We start from the raw sequence: 15,409 nt of genomic DNA, 5'->3' as shown, positions 1-15,409 counted from the left end.
GTAAAAAAATGCTTGTTTTGCGTTTGCATGCATATGGCATTTAGTTGCATATACAAGTCAACTCATCCTCTTTGCTGGAATATTCATTTGTTCTAGCAATTGAAATTAATTTACACTTGTGTTCACGCAAATCTAAGCGCATTTACCTGTGTTTATGCATAATTTATGCCAGTGCGCTTCTCTCAAAATGCAGATTTTTACCGCTCCCAAATGCTGCTCCAAAGTACAAATCTAAATACCACAATGTGAGTGGCACATTGACTTAGACACAGCTGCCCAAATACATGAGGCTTTAGAGGCTGTGCAGACAGAACACAAATACACACACGATCAGTGTATGACATTTTTGTGCTTTATTTGCTTTTAATTCAAAATGATTCAGTACCAACCAAATAGATAATGTACATCTCTTAGAGCACTAGAACACTGAGAAGGTGGAGTTTGCTTCTCCCTAGGATAGTTTCTCTTCGTACACCAGATCCCTTATTTATAGCTTTAATTTTCAATGTTTTCTGGATAAGATCTTCGGCTTCAAGGCCCTCAAAATAGAAATCTTCATTAAAGATTGGGTTTCGGCTTCCTCTGATCAAGGTACTTCTTTGCTTTTGGTTTTTCCCAGGTACAATTGATAAGGAAATACTGCAGTTGATATGTTTGGAATCTACAGACTCTCTGTAAAGTCCCTCGGCACTCACAAGTCGTATACGGAGCCTTAGGCTTTCAGCTCTGTATTCAGTGGACAAACGCAATATTCCTCCTGTGTCCAAGGTTAAAGTGTTATCCATAGGGAATTGCTTCAGAGGTAACAACAGACCAGGGTGTGAATATGTAGGAGGATGCAGTGTCCACTCTTCGGAAGGTCTTCTGGTGACACATGGGCTGCTGTCTGTTGAGCTGTCTTCATCAGTGGACACTGAGTTATTCCTGAAAGAAGATTTGCATCTAACCTTCAAAGCTCTGGAGAAAATTTTTTCTTGGTTAAAAGCTTTTAACAGGGACATAGGGAGGGATCTGTAAAGAAGAGGGGAGCTTAAAGGTGATGATTCAGTGGATGAAGTTGTATCACTATCTAAAGTACCAGAACGTCGCAGAGGCCTTGATTTTGTAGTGAACTTATTATGTGAAGTTGTTTCTCTGCAGGAAATGGTATTAGATCGAGATCGAGGTAGCAGAATGGGTGGATTAGCAGGATCATTGTGAAACAGTGACTCTTTTCTTCTTGTGTTGGGGCTTTCCAACAAGGTGCAAAACCCATAGCAGGTAGGTGCTTTTAGGAGATGGGGTAAGGACAGAGCAGCCTGTGATTGAGGATCAGCATTAGTATAATCTTCTTCAAGAGATTCTTCAACACTATCCACTTGGATAATATGTGCATCAAAAGAATAAGGCTTTATTGCTTCGAATATTGAGCTACTGAGGTCAGGGATGGACAGATAATGAGGACTTACTTTTAGGTCTTTCTGGCTTTGATGCCTGGGAGGTATGCAAAATTCAGGTATTCGTTCTGGTGTTAAAACATTTGTGAACGTATGAGGATGAGGTCTCTGTGTTTGTTTTCCAACCATTGTCTTCGTAAAACTTTAACAGCCAAGAACCATTCAGTGACATCGACATGTACCCTGCAGAAAGAGTGTGGGCATGCTGCAAAAAAAAAGTCAAAAAATTACTGATTAAAATGGTGCACAAAATTATACAGATAGGGGGGCTTAATCACAGTCAGGGAATTTTTACCTACAGGAGTGATTTTTCTGCAGGAGTGATCAGCAGTTGAACACAGCAGTTTAACCAAAGCCGGATAATGAAAGCAGCAAGAAGATACCCACAAAGAACTCTGCTCCACTCTGGACCTACCGCAAACCACCACTTTGGAAAGCATCTATTACAAGTATGATTCCTATTCGCTCTACCCTTTAATATGCCCCTCTACTCTTCCTTCTCATACTAGTAACCTCTGTTCTCAAATTCTCATTTTTTTTACCCCTCTTCTCCAAAACAAAACTTGTACATATCCCCCACACTTCTACCCTCTCCCTATTACTGTTTTCATCACCTCCTGCAAATGCTTAACCCAACCGCCCACCCAAATACTCAGGACAGGGAGGTATATGCACTCATATATATCCCACTCCTATCTTACAATCCTCACCCTCCTTCTTCGCCTAACCTCTGGGAATATCTCCCCGAATCCTCCACTATCTCACCTCCACACCAGGTACCCTCCTTCCTTCAGCATTAGCTGCAATCTACTCAGTTTATTCTCAATCCCCCTGCTACCAAACCCCCCACCTCTTCTCATGTGCCCTCTGAAATGCCAGCTCCATCTGCAACAAGCTCACCTCTGTTCATGACCTTTTGTCACAAAAACCTGGTTTCAAGCATCAGCCTCTCCTGCGGCCCTCTCCCACTGAGGCCTCCACTGGATTCACTCACCCAGAATCAGTGTACGGAAAGGAGGTGGATCTGGATTGCTTCTACCCCCACTGAGCACCTTTCAAGTCTTTCCTACCCCTCCCTCTAGCCTTCTCTTCTTTTCAGACTCACTGTATGTGTCTGTTTTCTCCCATTTCTCTAAGGATTGCAGTCTATCAGCCTCCTGGATCGGTGTCAGGCTTCCTTAATGACTTCTCTGCCTGGCTACCTTACTTTCTCTCCTCTGAAATACTCACTATCATTCTTGGTGATTTTAACATCCCACTAATGTTAACAGCCCAGATACATCTCAACTTTTCAACAAAAGCCCCGTACACATGGGCAGAATGTCGGGAGACATTTGCAGGTACAAAAATTACCTGCCGTCATTCTGCCCGTGTGTATGTCGGTCTGTGAGACCGGATTCTGTCAGATGTGCATGCTGGAAAGCTAGCAGCTGACCGATTACCGATCAGCGCTCTCAGCCAATGGAAGAGAGCGCTGATTGGAGTGTTCTGGCGGGGGAGGGGGCATCCCCCTGTCAGAACATAACAGCTCAGTGGGGGAGATCACTGGACTAAGTTGCATGGTTAGTACAGCGGCTCCTGACCGGAGCTGCCAGTTTTCACAAAAAGAAACTGTAGTGTGTACCAGGCTTTACCCTCATCATTTGACCTTACACAATAAACACAGTCCTCCACTCACACTGATGTTAATAACATTGACCTTGTTTTCTCCCATCTTTGCACCCCCTACAACCTCACCAACACACTTTCCTCTCTCTGACCACAACCTCATCACTTTCACAATGTCCTTGTCTCCAGCCACCTGTCCATCCAAGCAGAAAAAATTTTGTGCAGAAACCTTTGCGACTTTTTCCGTTCTCTTTTCTACTCTGCAACTGACCACTTCTATAACAAATTCACATCCCTGTCATGCGCTGACCTGGCCACTTCTGTCTACAACAGTTCACTTTCATCCACACTGGACTCCCTTGCTCCTCTCACTGCACAAAGTATCAGGCCCCAAACACTACAACCTTAGCAGACTGACGACACCAGAAATTATAAGAGACATAGCCGCACGCTGGAGCGACTGTGGCAAAAAAACATATCCCAGCAAGCATTCACCCGATATAAAGTAAATCCACCTTCTTAAAATACAATTCCTCCCTCCATGCTGCCAAACAAGCCTAGTTTGTCAATCTCATTATTACTCTGTCCTCCAGTCCTCGACGACTCTTCTCTACTTTTACCTCTCTACTTTCTCCACCATCTCTTCAGGGAAGCCTATCCTGCCTTCAGCTAATAACCAAATCTTCTATTTCTCCCATCAGTTCATCACTTACAGCTATTGCTTTTTGTTCCACCAGCCCATCCCTATTAGATTGTAAGCTTGCAGGAGCAGGGCCCTCCTAACCCTCTTATATTGAATTGTACTGTTGCTGTATTGTCTTCCGTTATATGGTAAAGCGCTGCGCAAACTGGGTGCCATATATAAATCTTGTATAATAATAATAATGATAATATACTGGACCTTACTTTTACTTGTAAAACTTAGAGTGATTCTAATGGTTGTAATTTAAAAAAAAATAAAAACAAGTTATACTTGCGGTATATGTGGTATAATGGTTTTGCACTGAGCAGCCCCAATTCTCTTCTTTTTGGGTTCCTCTCCAGCGATCCTGACTCATCCCCCTGCAGAGTGCAACTTATAGCAAGCCTGTTGCTATGGGAGCACTTGAGCATCCTCACTACCGAACCGCGTTACTGTTAATGGACATTGTCTGCTGTGTGAGCCAATGAGGAGGGAGAGACATGGGAGAGGCACTGGTCTCATGCATATCGCGCTGGATCAAGATGGGGCACAGGTAAGTATAAGGGGGGGCTGGGGGGAGCTTCACGCAGAAGGTTTTTTACTTTAATGTGTAGAATGCATTAAGGTCAAAAACCTTCTGGCTTTAGAACCACTTTAAGAAAGTTTGTCTGTGTTGCCTAATACTAAGTGAACTGATTTCCAAACCAAATGCATTTGCAAACAGCATTGTTTAAAAGTCTCATGAATGTATGCATAAAGATAAGCCCAATAAGTAGAAGATCAGAAAAATTGTGTAATAGGACTGCATGATTCTCCATAGATCAGAAAGACGTATACATTTTATTTCCCCTTTTTATCTTTTTGGATAGAGTATGGAAGAGTAAAACCCCCTGTCAAACATTTATTGCTGTGTCCCTGCTGGGTAAATTCACCCTTTCTATATGTTTTAATGACCATTGTCATCAAGATAAAAAGTGAGGGGAAAGCCAAAATTAGCACAAATATCTTAGTGACAAGGAATTCCTCTCACTTTTCCTCTTACTTCCTGTTGAAGCTCCAGAGCAGAAAGTGAAGGGAAATTTCTGCATTGGGACAGAGACTACAAACAATGAATTTTTTTATACTCCATCCAAACCTACGTTTCCTTGGTTTTAAAAAAAACAAGTGAGGATGAAAACACTGACAGATATTGTCTTTCACTCATCAAGCTAGTTTAGCATTTAAACGTGATAACTTTTATTTCACACTTGAGTAAACACTGACAGACCCCAGCCAGAACAGCCTGCTGTCACGTGAGTTTTTGTTTTCTGTGCTGTAATATGTAACATGCAAGGGTACAATAAAAAACAATAGTTCTCTATGTGCCCTGTTCACACCATAATGCTGATGTCATGTGAGGCTTTTTTTCTGCACAGAAAACTGCATACACGTTTCTGCAGAGAAAAAACCTGCACATACCATTTTTTTTTTTTTTTTTTGAATCTGCGGTGGTGCTAAAAAAGAAAAATCACTAATGCCGCGTACACATGAGCGGACTGTCCGGCAGAAAAGGTTCGATGGAACGATTCCGTCGGACATTCCGATCATGTGTGGGCTTCATTGTACCTTTATCGGACCTTTTCTGTCGAAAATTTCAACGGACCTAGAAATAGAACATGTTTCAAATCTTTCCGGCGGACTCGAGTCCGATCGAAAAATCCACTCATCTGTATGCTAGTCCGACGGACAAAAAAGGACTCAATGGCGGCTATTGGCTGCTGGCTATGAACTTCCTTATTATAGTCCGGTCGTACGTCATCACGTTCGAAACGATCGGACTTTGGCGTGATCATGTGTAGGCAAGTGTATTTCGTTGGAACTCTGTCGCAACTCCGTTGGAACTCCGTCGGAACTCCTTCGGAGTTCTGGCAGATGAGAAGTCCGCTCGTGTGTACGCGGCATTAGTGTACAAAAAATGTGCAAGTGAACACACACTAAAAAGTGCACTTAAGAATGCGCTTTTGTCCACCGCCTGAAGAAGTAGGACCTTTCCCTGAACCCCTGGGCACAAGGCTCCTGACAAGGAAAAGGGTACAACTTGGTCCACCTAACCAGAAGGCCTAGCGGACCCCTCTCCTCATGGCCAGCTGAAGCCAACCACCAAGTACTGGGTCGAGGGGCTCTCCCAAAGAGAGACCCTCAAGGTTCGAAGGGGGAAGGAACCTGATGGCCACACATCCGCCCCCCCCCCCCCAGCCCAAGGACTCACAACGTTCATCCAGTAAGAAAAACACACACAAAAGTGAAGGTGACAAACGTGAGGAGAAAAATGAATTAAAATAAATAAAGTGTCTGTGCAATGTGCACTGGCTAGGCCCTGAGGCCTGCTAGCAAAAATTGCCCCGGAGTTAGCCTGAAAGCCTAGCCCATGAGGGCGCAAGGCAGAAAATGCTTTTAGTGTTGTGACCTGTGATCTGCCTGTTCACACCGAGAGGTCCCACACCCAAGTGTTTCTAAGATCACCCCTAGGACGACCACTCCCAGGGGGCACAGACACCGCAGACTCTCTCCCTTCCCAGCCATGGCTAGACAAAGTAGATTCATTCAAATCAGGAAGAACTGGGCCCATCCTGTTTTCCCGAGGAAATTACTCCTGTGCCCCAACTGCCTGTGGCCGTCTAGTTTTCTGTTCCAGCCAGTACTAACCTTCAGAGCCCCCATCATACCAGCAGGGATACTATATAGCCAGCCATTCAAGCCCCCCATAAGGCCAGAATGATGGCATAGCACCCCTATTGGACACTGATAAGAACAGATACTACACTTGATGATACCAGTGTTTTGTTGAGAAAAGGGCACATAAAGAACTATAATTTTCTTTGTGCCTTTGCAAAAACAGGTACAGAAAAACTCACATCTCTGCAGATGGTGTGAATGAGGCTTCAGTGAAAGGCTGTGCAATGCCGGGCAGGGCCATAAACACTACAGGGAAGCTCTTCAGATTAGGTTTGATGATACATATTTTACTATGTGAGTTACATTGAGAAGGAAAGCTGTAAAGAACAAGTTGTCCCTAGAGAAAGCTAGTTTTTGCTCTTCTCACATAACAGTGGTTAACAGTGCTATGTGCTAAATTGTGCTTTCACAGTGTAAAATACAGTAGCACACTTTTTTTTACTTGTAGATTTATCATACACTCTCTAGAGACTCTTGGGATAACTTGAGGGAAGCTGTCCTTTAGTAAAGGGTGACAGCTTTTAATGATAGATCACTTCCTCTGGTACTAGTACTTAAAATGTATTGTAAACCCTTACAAGCCTCAGGTGATTAACAGAGAAGAAACAAATCATCAACAAATCATACATGCAGCACTCTCTTCTGTACATCTGTTTCAAGTCCAGAATTTGCACATTTCTGAGCTGCCAGAGGCGGCGGGCAGGGAATTTTTTTTGCATATATCTGATGTCACATACTGCACAACTCAGAAAAGAAAGCTGCGTGTAATCTGAGACCTAAGTGGAGGGAAGAGACACCCCCCTCTACACAATCTCATAGGGAAACATGCACAGCTGAGGATGTCAATCATAGACTGAGTGCTGGAGCTTCCTTCCTCTGTCCCCCTTGATTAGCACAGTCTGTCAGAAATGACTCATGCAGATAGCAGAAGGATAGGAAGGAGATTGCACAGAAATCACACTCAGTGCTTTTGATTGAGGCATGTGCATATAAAAGGATATTTTAAATTTCAGAGGTATAAAATCACTTTAAATTACCACTTCCCTGGTAGGTCCATAGATATTAACATACGCTGCTTATTTTCCAATATCTATGCCCTTCGCACAAACCAGGGTACTAGAACAATAGCCGCACTAGATATGGAAAAGGCGATCAATACTGTGGAGTAGGCATATCTATGGGAGGTAATGAGGAGGATGGTATTCCCACTGAAATTGGGAAATCTTTGCGGGCCCCCTGGCAAGCATATGGCTAAAAGGCTTGCTATCGACCCCTTTCCTTTGCAGAGGGGTACAAGACAGGGATTTCCTCTCTCCCCGGCCCTCTTCGCCTTGGCCATGCAACCCATCGCTGAAGCCCTCAGAATTTCGCCTGAGATTCGCGGCCTTCAGGTGGGTTGGCTGGAGGAGAGGGTGGCTCTCTATGCCGATGACTTATTGCTTTTTTTGAATGACGCTGGTGCCTCTCTGCAGGGTGCCCTCACAATTATGAATACCTTCTCAACCTTCACGGGTTTACGTGTTAATTATAACAAGTCCCTGCTGTTTCCGGTGGACGAGGGGGCTAGATCTTCCTCACCCGTCTCTCTCCCACTGCAGTGGGTTGACCACTTTACCTACCTAGGGATTGTGGTATCCAGACATAGTAGGGACTTTGTGAAATTCAACCTAGACCCTGTGATAGCTGGGGTAAGACTAAACTGAAGGCATGGAACAATCTACCCCTCTCACTAATTTGACGCATTAACCTCCTCAAAATGAAGGTTCTCACGTGTATTTTTAGAAATTCCCCCAGTGGCTCTCAAAAAATGTTTTTTAACTCTATTAAGCAACTCTTCTTGTCCTTTATCTGGGGATCTAATCCACCTAGATAGAAATATTTTATCTCTTTGGCTCTACCCGACTGTTATATATATTTTCTGGCAACCCAACCAGTGGTTGCTTCAGCCTGATCTTACTTACTCTGCTGTGGTGCTGGAGGCAGCAATTGTTAATTCCCTGGAGACCTTACAAAGCCTGTTGTTTAGGGAAAGTCCCCACATCACCTCACTCCTTCCATGTACATTACCATAAAGGTGTGGGAAACAAATGTGAGGCTCTGCAGATGCCTCAGCCAAATTCTTTCTCTCCACATACCCCCTCCCTCATTTCTACATTATCCCGAACCCACAGGCTTGGGCCAAATACAAAATTGTAAAGTTGGAACATCTCATTACTAATGCTGAGTTGTCTTCTTTCAGTGGTATACAATCGAAGTTTAATGTACCCGCTCATGCCTATTTTAGATACCTCCAGACTTCCCACGCCTTCAGATGTCAATTTATGGGTCAACCAGTAATTTTATCATACTCTGAACTAGAATCTACCCTCTGAGTGAAAGATTTGGGAAAGCCCACTTCTCAACTTTATGGTTACCTGCTTGTGGCTGCTAGTCTTGAGTTGTCCTCCCTCCACCGGAAATGGTTGGGGGACATCCCAGGACTGGATGAGGATGCCTGGAGGGAGATTTGGGATTTCCCCCCCCCCCCCTTGTCTCGGCCAGAGACGAAATGGTTCAATATAAAATTTTGTACAGAGCATATTATACACCTCACAGGCTCCACAGGATGTCTGTGGCACATTCCCCATCGTGTTGGCGATGCACACACCAACCTGGAGATTTTTTTCACATCTTTTGGAGCTGTCCGTTATTTGAACAATACTGGCAAGAGCTCTTCACAGTGATTAAATGTGCAACAAAACTCCATATACCATGTGACCCGAGATACTGTATGTTAGGCCTGGTGGAACAGCTGTCAGTAACTGTGGCAAGAAGAATACTCATTAACCTTTTATTGTTTTACACTTGTAAAGCTATCACGATGAACTGAAAGCAATCATCCCCTCCTTCCGTCCAATTTTGGAAGGGTCTGCTGAGTAATGCCAGTCTACCCTTGTACAAAGCCACTTATGCTAACAGGGGTTGCTCCAATAAATTTAATAAGGTTTGGGCATGCTGGCTTGGTGATTCCTCTACAACAAGCGGCGATCCAGCTAATGCAAGTTAAAGTATAGCCCTCGACCGAACACCCAGTCACAATGCCACTGCCTCAATCTGTATCCTGTTTACCAATGTTTGAGCCTAGATACTCCTGAGCTGGGGTAGTAGTTTAGTAGTCTGTTTTGTTTAAGTTCTTATGATGTGTGTTGTTTTGTATGAATGAGACCTGTTGGTCTCGCCCCTGCATGGGCTACAGTTGTATGTGTATTTAAAAAAAAAAAATACAAATCATCACTTCCCTGCAGCCTCTACGTGAAGGTGTTTGGTCCTAGCAATTGGCCTTGTGGATGCATCGTGAAAGTACAGTCAAGAGAGGTTCAGATGCACCCCTACTTGTAAATTATCTGCTATTTCACAGGGTTCTGGCAGGCAACAGGGTGGCAGGGGAGTGTGGGGGAGGGAGTGCGCTATCTGATAATCCTGTTACTTTGGCTGAATGTACAAAATGATAGGTTTACTTTAGAATTACAGTAAAGGATCAAAGCCTCTGCATTCTGATCCATGCACCTGCTCCTGACTGCATGTCAAACTTTGACATGAGATTGTGCCTGTGCTGGTGATGTGTGTGCATCCACTTCTATGGGCTGCCTGCATGTAGCTCCAAGGTGGATGCACACGCATCTGCCAGCAACTTTGCATAGAGGAGAGGCCTAATCGCCTGTCTGAATAGTTCGTAGGTTGTTGTGGCTTATGTGAATATTGGTAAAGGAAGGGGATGCTATATAAGGAACAACATTCTCCAATGAATATTGGTAAAGGAAGGGGCTGCTATATAAGGAACAACATTCTCCAATGAATACTGGTAAAGGAAGGGGCTGCTATATAAGTGTAGCGCTGGTAGATTTATGATCTACCATCTGATAGGTACATTTAGTGAATTGCTCATTATAGGAAGTTAGATTTGCCTCTGTTCCAGCTTGGCTGACTTTGCGTGTGGTTCCACATTGTGCTGGTGGGTGTCGTTGTCACCATCGGTGAGTGTTGGAAAAACAACGTGTTAAAGCGGATGAGTGCTCCTCTGTCCCGGAGACAACTCGGTGGAGGTGGTCCCCCGAGTTGCATTCTGGGAGAGGGTATTTATGGGACAGACGCCATGTTTAGGGGTGTTTAGGGGTTCGTTTTCAGCCACCTGCTGGCCCTCCTGGCCGACAGGTATGTGTTAGAGTACCACATCGTGGTCCTCCGTTCCGGAGGCCCGCGTCGCTGCGGCACGTGGGTGGGCCCAGAAGCCTGTCTGGGGCCTACCACAGCAGCCGAGGAATGGTCCTGAGCTGTCTATCCAGAATGAAGAAGCTGGACAACCGAGGAGATCCCAGGGGAGGACCCGTCATGGAAGGATCATGCAGAGTGCTGGTCTGGAGAGGGGCCTGGTGACTCGGTTAGAGGACGTATCCTAAAGTAATCCTACCGCATAGTACTGCCGGGTTGGCTTAGAGGTCCAAGTACTGTGTCTGACATTCATCGTGAACCAATACATCCTGTGGCAGAGGATCGTACGGGTTTGTTTCAAGCAAGTCTGTGGCAGAGACTTTTGTTGGTGCTACGTACTGGCTGCTAGGCAAGTGAGAGAGGCCTATCCAGGCGAGCAAAGATCGTGTCCCGCAAAAGGGGATTGCATTCAATTATAGTATTCAACTTTAAAGGATGTTCTAAAGAAACCCAAAGAAAGGTATTTGAGCTTCCCTGCAGTTTTCCTCTTGAATCTTTCCTGCTACTTCCTTCGTTACTTGGTTCAATAAAGCATTGAAAACGTACTCAAGTGTTGGTGCTTATATCGTCCAGAGGTAAACTCAACGGAACCCTAGACCCGGTGCCAGTGAAACAGAGGTATCGAGAGTGAAGGTAACAGCCCGCTTTAAACCAGCAGCTCCACCGAGAGTCAGTGCTACATAAGGAAAACCATTCTCCAATGAATATTGGTAAAGGAAGGGGCTGCTATATAAGGAACACTATTTTTCAATGAATATTGGTAAAGGAAGGGGCTGCTATATAAGGAACACTATTTTTCAATGAATATTGGTAAAGGAAGGGGCTGCTACATAAGGAACAACATTCTTTTATGAATATTGGTAAAACTAAAGGAAGGGGCTGCTATATAAGGAATAACATCCTCTTATGAATATTGGGAAAGGAAGGGGCTGCTTTATAAGGAACACTATTTTTCAATGAAAATTGGTAAAGGAAGGGGCTGCTATATAAGGAAGAACATTATTTTATGAATATTGGGAAAGGAATGGGCTGCTATATAAGGAACAACATTCTCCTATGAATATTGGTAAAGGAAGGGGCTGCTATATAAGGAACAACATTCTCCTATGAATATTGGTAAAGGAAGGGGCTGCTTTATAAGGAACAACATTCTCTTATAAATATTGGGAAAGGAAGGGGCTGCTATACAAGGAACACTATTTTTCAATGAATATTGGTAAAGGAAGGGGCTGCTATATAAGGAAGAACATTATTTTATGAATATTGGGAAAGGAATGGGCTGCTATATAAGGAACAACATTCTCCTATGAATATTGGTAAAGGAAGGGGCTGCTATATAAGGAACAACATTCTCCTATGAATATTGGTAAAGGAAGGGGCTGCTTTATAAGGAACACTATTTTTCAATGAAAATTGGTAAAGGAAGGGCCTGCTATATAAGGAACAACATTCTCTTATGCTTATGCTCTCATTAAGATAACTTACCATCAGATAACATCTTACCCAAATGAAACTAATCCAATAGGCTGATGTGGTGAGAACCTCTTACTTTTCTTTTAGAAAGGGTCACAAAGATTCACTGCAAGGATATACTGATGATGTTAACAATGGGCCTTTACAGTGCACTTAATTCTTGGTGCAGTTGCATTTGCTTAACATCTATAACAGTTTGGGCAATTTTGCATTTGGAAAAGCAACGACTAAAACTGAAATTCCTCTTTAAGTCTGAGATAGCTAGTTGTATGAGGCAGTATATAAAGCATACAGTACATCTGTCCATTGGTTACCAGGGAGCCAAAAGGTAGAAGCTGCTTAATGTGCAGAGTCAGCTGCCAGTAATGGATGCAGTAAAATCAAAAGATAAGAAAGAGCATATTACTCATTTCTATTTTTTTCTAAGGATTAGGATGTCCCGGTCATTTTAGGAGTATTCAGTAAGTAATTATGATATATATCTGCAAATAAGTCAATGACATGTAGTTTTTTTTTTTTTTAAAGAAAGATTTCTGATTTTTCTTCTGTCAGTAGCACCACTAACTCAGCGTAACCTACTTTGGAAATGAGATACAAACTGCAACTGGGCAAAAAATAATTCCTGCATGAATTAAACCCACTAAAGGCCAACATACCACGTCACTTCTTTAATACACATGCAAGTTTCTAAAGACTGGGATGGATGGTTGCCAGCTGTATTCGCTGTATTGAGGAACCCTAATACTTGGCAACCTTTGTAAGCTTGCTCAATCAGGAGCAGTATTGTAAAACTGAATGTCCTTTTATTCTTCATATACGTACCTTACAAAATAGAGTGCCTGTGAAGAACAGCTTAGTGTAGCTAATATTTGGTCACTGATCAAAAAATAAAAGCATTAATGAAAGATAAACACTATAATGAAAGGACTGATTTATAAAAACCTACCTGTCCAGATGACTACAGCCGGTTGGTGCCATGATACAGGTATCAGGATAAGAGGTGAGGTCAGTCTCCAGGAAGGGCTTATGTTCCCTTATTAATAGCTAGAAGTCAACCTGTGACCAATAGGATGGAGAAACATTAGCATATGTAACCACATCCCCTCATGTAGCACCATCCAGTGACACATCTCTCATTTTAACCTCTTCTGTACCTGAAAGCTTTAAATACACTTTACTTTGTCACAGACAATATTACATCGTGATTTTTTACAGCCTACATTTGACAAACACAAGATTTTTTTTCTTCTGTTGTTAAAACTATGATTTATTCTTATTTTAATTTATCTACTTTAATCAATAAATCAGTAAGGCCTCATTCACACTTGTAATTAGGGCTTTAGTGCAAATTTTGGGGCTAAGAATCAAAGGATTCCTGCGGCCAGAATGACAAGGGTTTGCGAATAGCCTCAGTCTATGCAAAACAATGACTGGCTGACGGGACCTGCAGCTGCCTGCAGATGTTCAAATGTAAACGGTCTTCATGATGGTTTACACCAGAATATGGTGCTGGAAAGGCGCGTTCTGTGCAAGTTTCCTACATCATGTTCAAAATGCACTGCCGTTGCAATCAATGGCGACCCTAGGGGGGGCCAGAGGGGCCCTGACCCCCCCAACATTATGCTGGGCCCCACCATGTGCCCCCCCCAAAAAATTTTTTTATTTATTTATTTTTTTTTTTACAAAAAGGCAATTTCTTTTTGTTTGTATTCATATCGGATGTGCCGCATCTTACTCAGGCCACCGCTGGGGTAACACAGTCTCTATTGAGAGGGAGAACGTCCCCAGTCAGCTCCTGCGGGTGATTCCTCCCCCCTCCCTCTGCTCGCTGACACTGTATAATGCAAGCGCTCCCACAACCACGGCCGCCCGATCTGCTCCTTCCCCTGCATCCTCATTGGCAGGGAGAAGAGCGAGTTGCAGGAAGGACTCCACCAGGACTCTCAGTTACTGAAAAAACAGACTGATTTCTCCCATCCTTAGGACAGGAGAACCAGCCTGTAAATTCCAAGAAATGCCAGACCAGCGCTATCAATAGCAGGGGCAGGACAGCAAGAGGGGGCTGGGGAACCCCACAGTGACAGAACACCAGGGCCCGGAGGCAAGACAACCTTTGCAACCCTGATAGTTCTCCCACTGCTTTGTACCCTTATATTTTCTTGGTATGCTGGTGAGATATATCTCTTGTTTTCTGTCACCCTGGGGGGGGCCCAATACAGTAGGAAGGGAGCTCACTGCAGAACATGTGAAAGGGCCATTGTGGGATCGTAGTAAAGGGGTAAAGGGCCCCAGGATAGATAAAATATAGATAGATAGATCTATAGTTGTATATTTTTGTCCCTGTCCCCCATGTGCCCCCCCTAAATATGAAAGCTGGAGACGCCACTGGTTGCAATCTGCTGCGGATGTCAATACATTATTAACGGCACCCCAAATGCAGACTGAAAATGCAGTGCCTTTCTGGGCACCAGATCACAGTACCATGCAATTTGGTGCTATGTGTTTTTCAAAAAGTAGAGCAGGCGTTACTTTTTGTGCAATCCAATGAGATTTGCTGCCCATTCAAACGAATGGTCTGCCAAATCGCGCTGCAGGGGAACACACAGGAATCACATAGGAACATTCCTGTGTGATTTTGGTGTGAACTGGTCCTTCCACTGATTAGCTGCAGTTAGGGACAAATGTTCTGCATCCTGGGATGATCATCTGTGCCTACCCACAGGTAATCATGGAAGTCTGTTCACATCCGAGCATTTGCAGAAAGCTGTGGGCCTGTCATTGCTTTGTATAGGCTCAGCAGTTACAGCTATTTGCAAACATCTGTCATTCTGGCCACAGGAAATTTCTGAATTTGGAATCCAAAATTCGCAATATAGCTCTAATCACAAGTGTGAAATTGGCAATAAAAAAAGTATGTGAGGGATTATAGAAACTGTGGTACAATATCCATGTATCTTCAGTGGAAACTCATTTATATGGCTTTAAAAATGTGAAAAAGCCTTTGCGCTACTAAATGTGCTGTATATGAACTATTAAAAACCAAAATAAAAAATCAAAAGTGAATCACCAATATATAGTGTATACAGTGCATAAAAGTGCAGTCTAGTAAATCAATAACAGCTGTCTGCAGCAGAACCTAAAGTGTATCACAATCCACTCACAGTTAAAATAGAGTAGTGTGATCCCGCGCTACAGCAAAAACATATTCCACTATATGTAATATATCAACCTGCAATGTCTGAAATAA

The 15,409-nt window shown here is 43.5% G+C and overlaps 1 protein-coding gene across 1 annotated transcript; it reads right to left on the bottom strand.

Moving 5' to 3' along the window:
* Positions 1-336: 336 nt before the first annotated feature.
* LOC141134470 (C2 calcium-dependent domain-containing protein 4C-like) lies at positions 337-13,255 on the bottom strand. The gene is made up of 2 exons (XM_073623995.1): positions 13,109-13,255; positions 337-1,641 (listed from the first exon to the last, which is right to left on the bottom strand). The coding sequence occupies exon 2, from the start codon at positions 1,563-1,565 to the stop codon at positions 411-413; it is 1,155 nt and encodes a 384-aa protein (XP_073480096.1). The 5' UTR covers positions 1,566-1,641; positions 13,109-13,255; the 3' UTR covers positions 337-410.
* Between the last annotated feature and the right edge of the window lie 2,154 nt (positions 13,256-15,409).

The sequence above is a fragment of the Aquarana catesbeiana genome, linkage group LG03, assembly GCF_042186555.1.
Source record: "Aquarana catesbeiana isolate 2022-GZ linkage group LG03, ASM4218655v1, whole genome shotgun sequence".
Lineage (NCBI taxonomy): Eukaryota > Metazoa > Chordata > Amphibia > Anura > Ranidae > Aquarana > Aquarana catesbeiana.
This window is presented reverse-complemented; position numbering and strand designations above follow the sequence as displayed.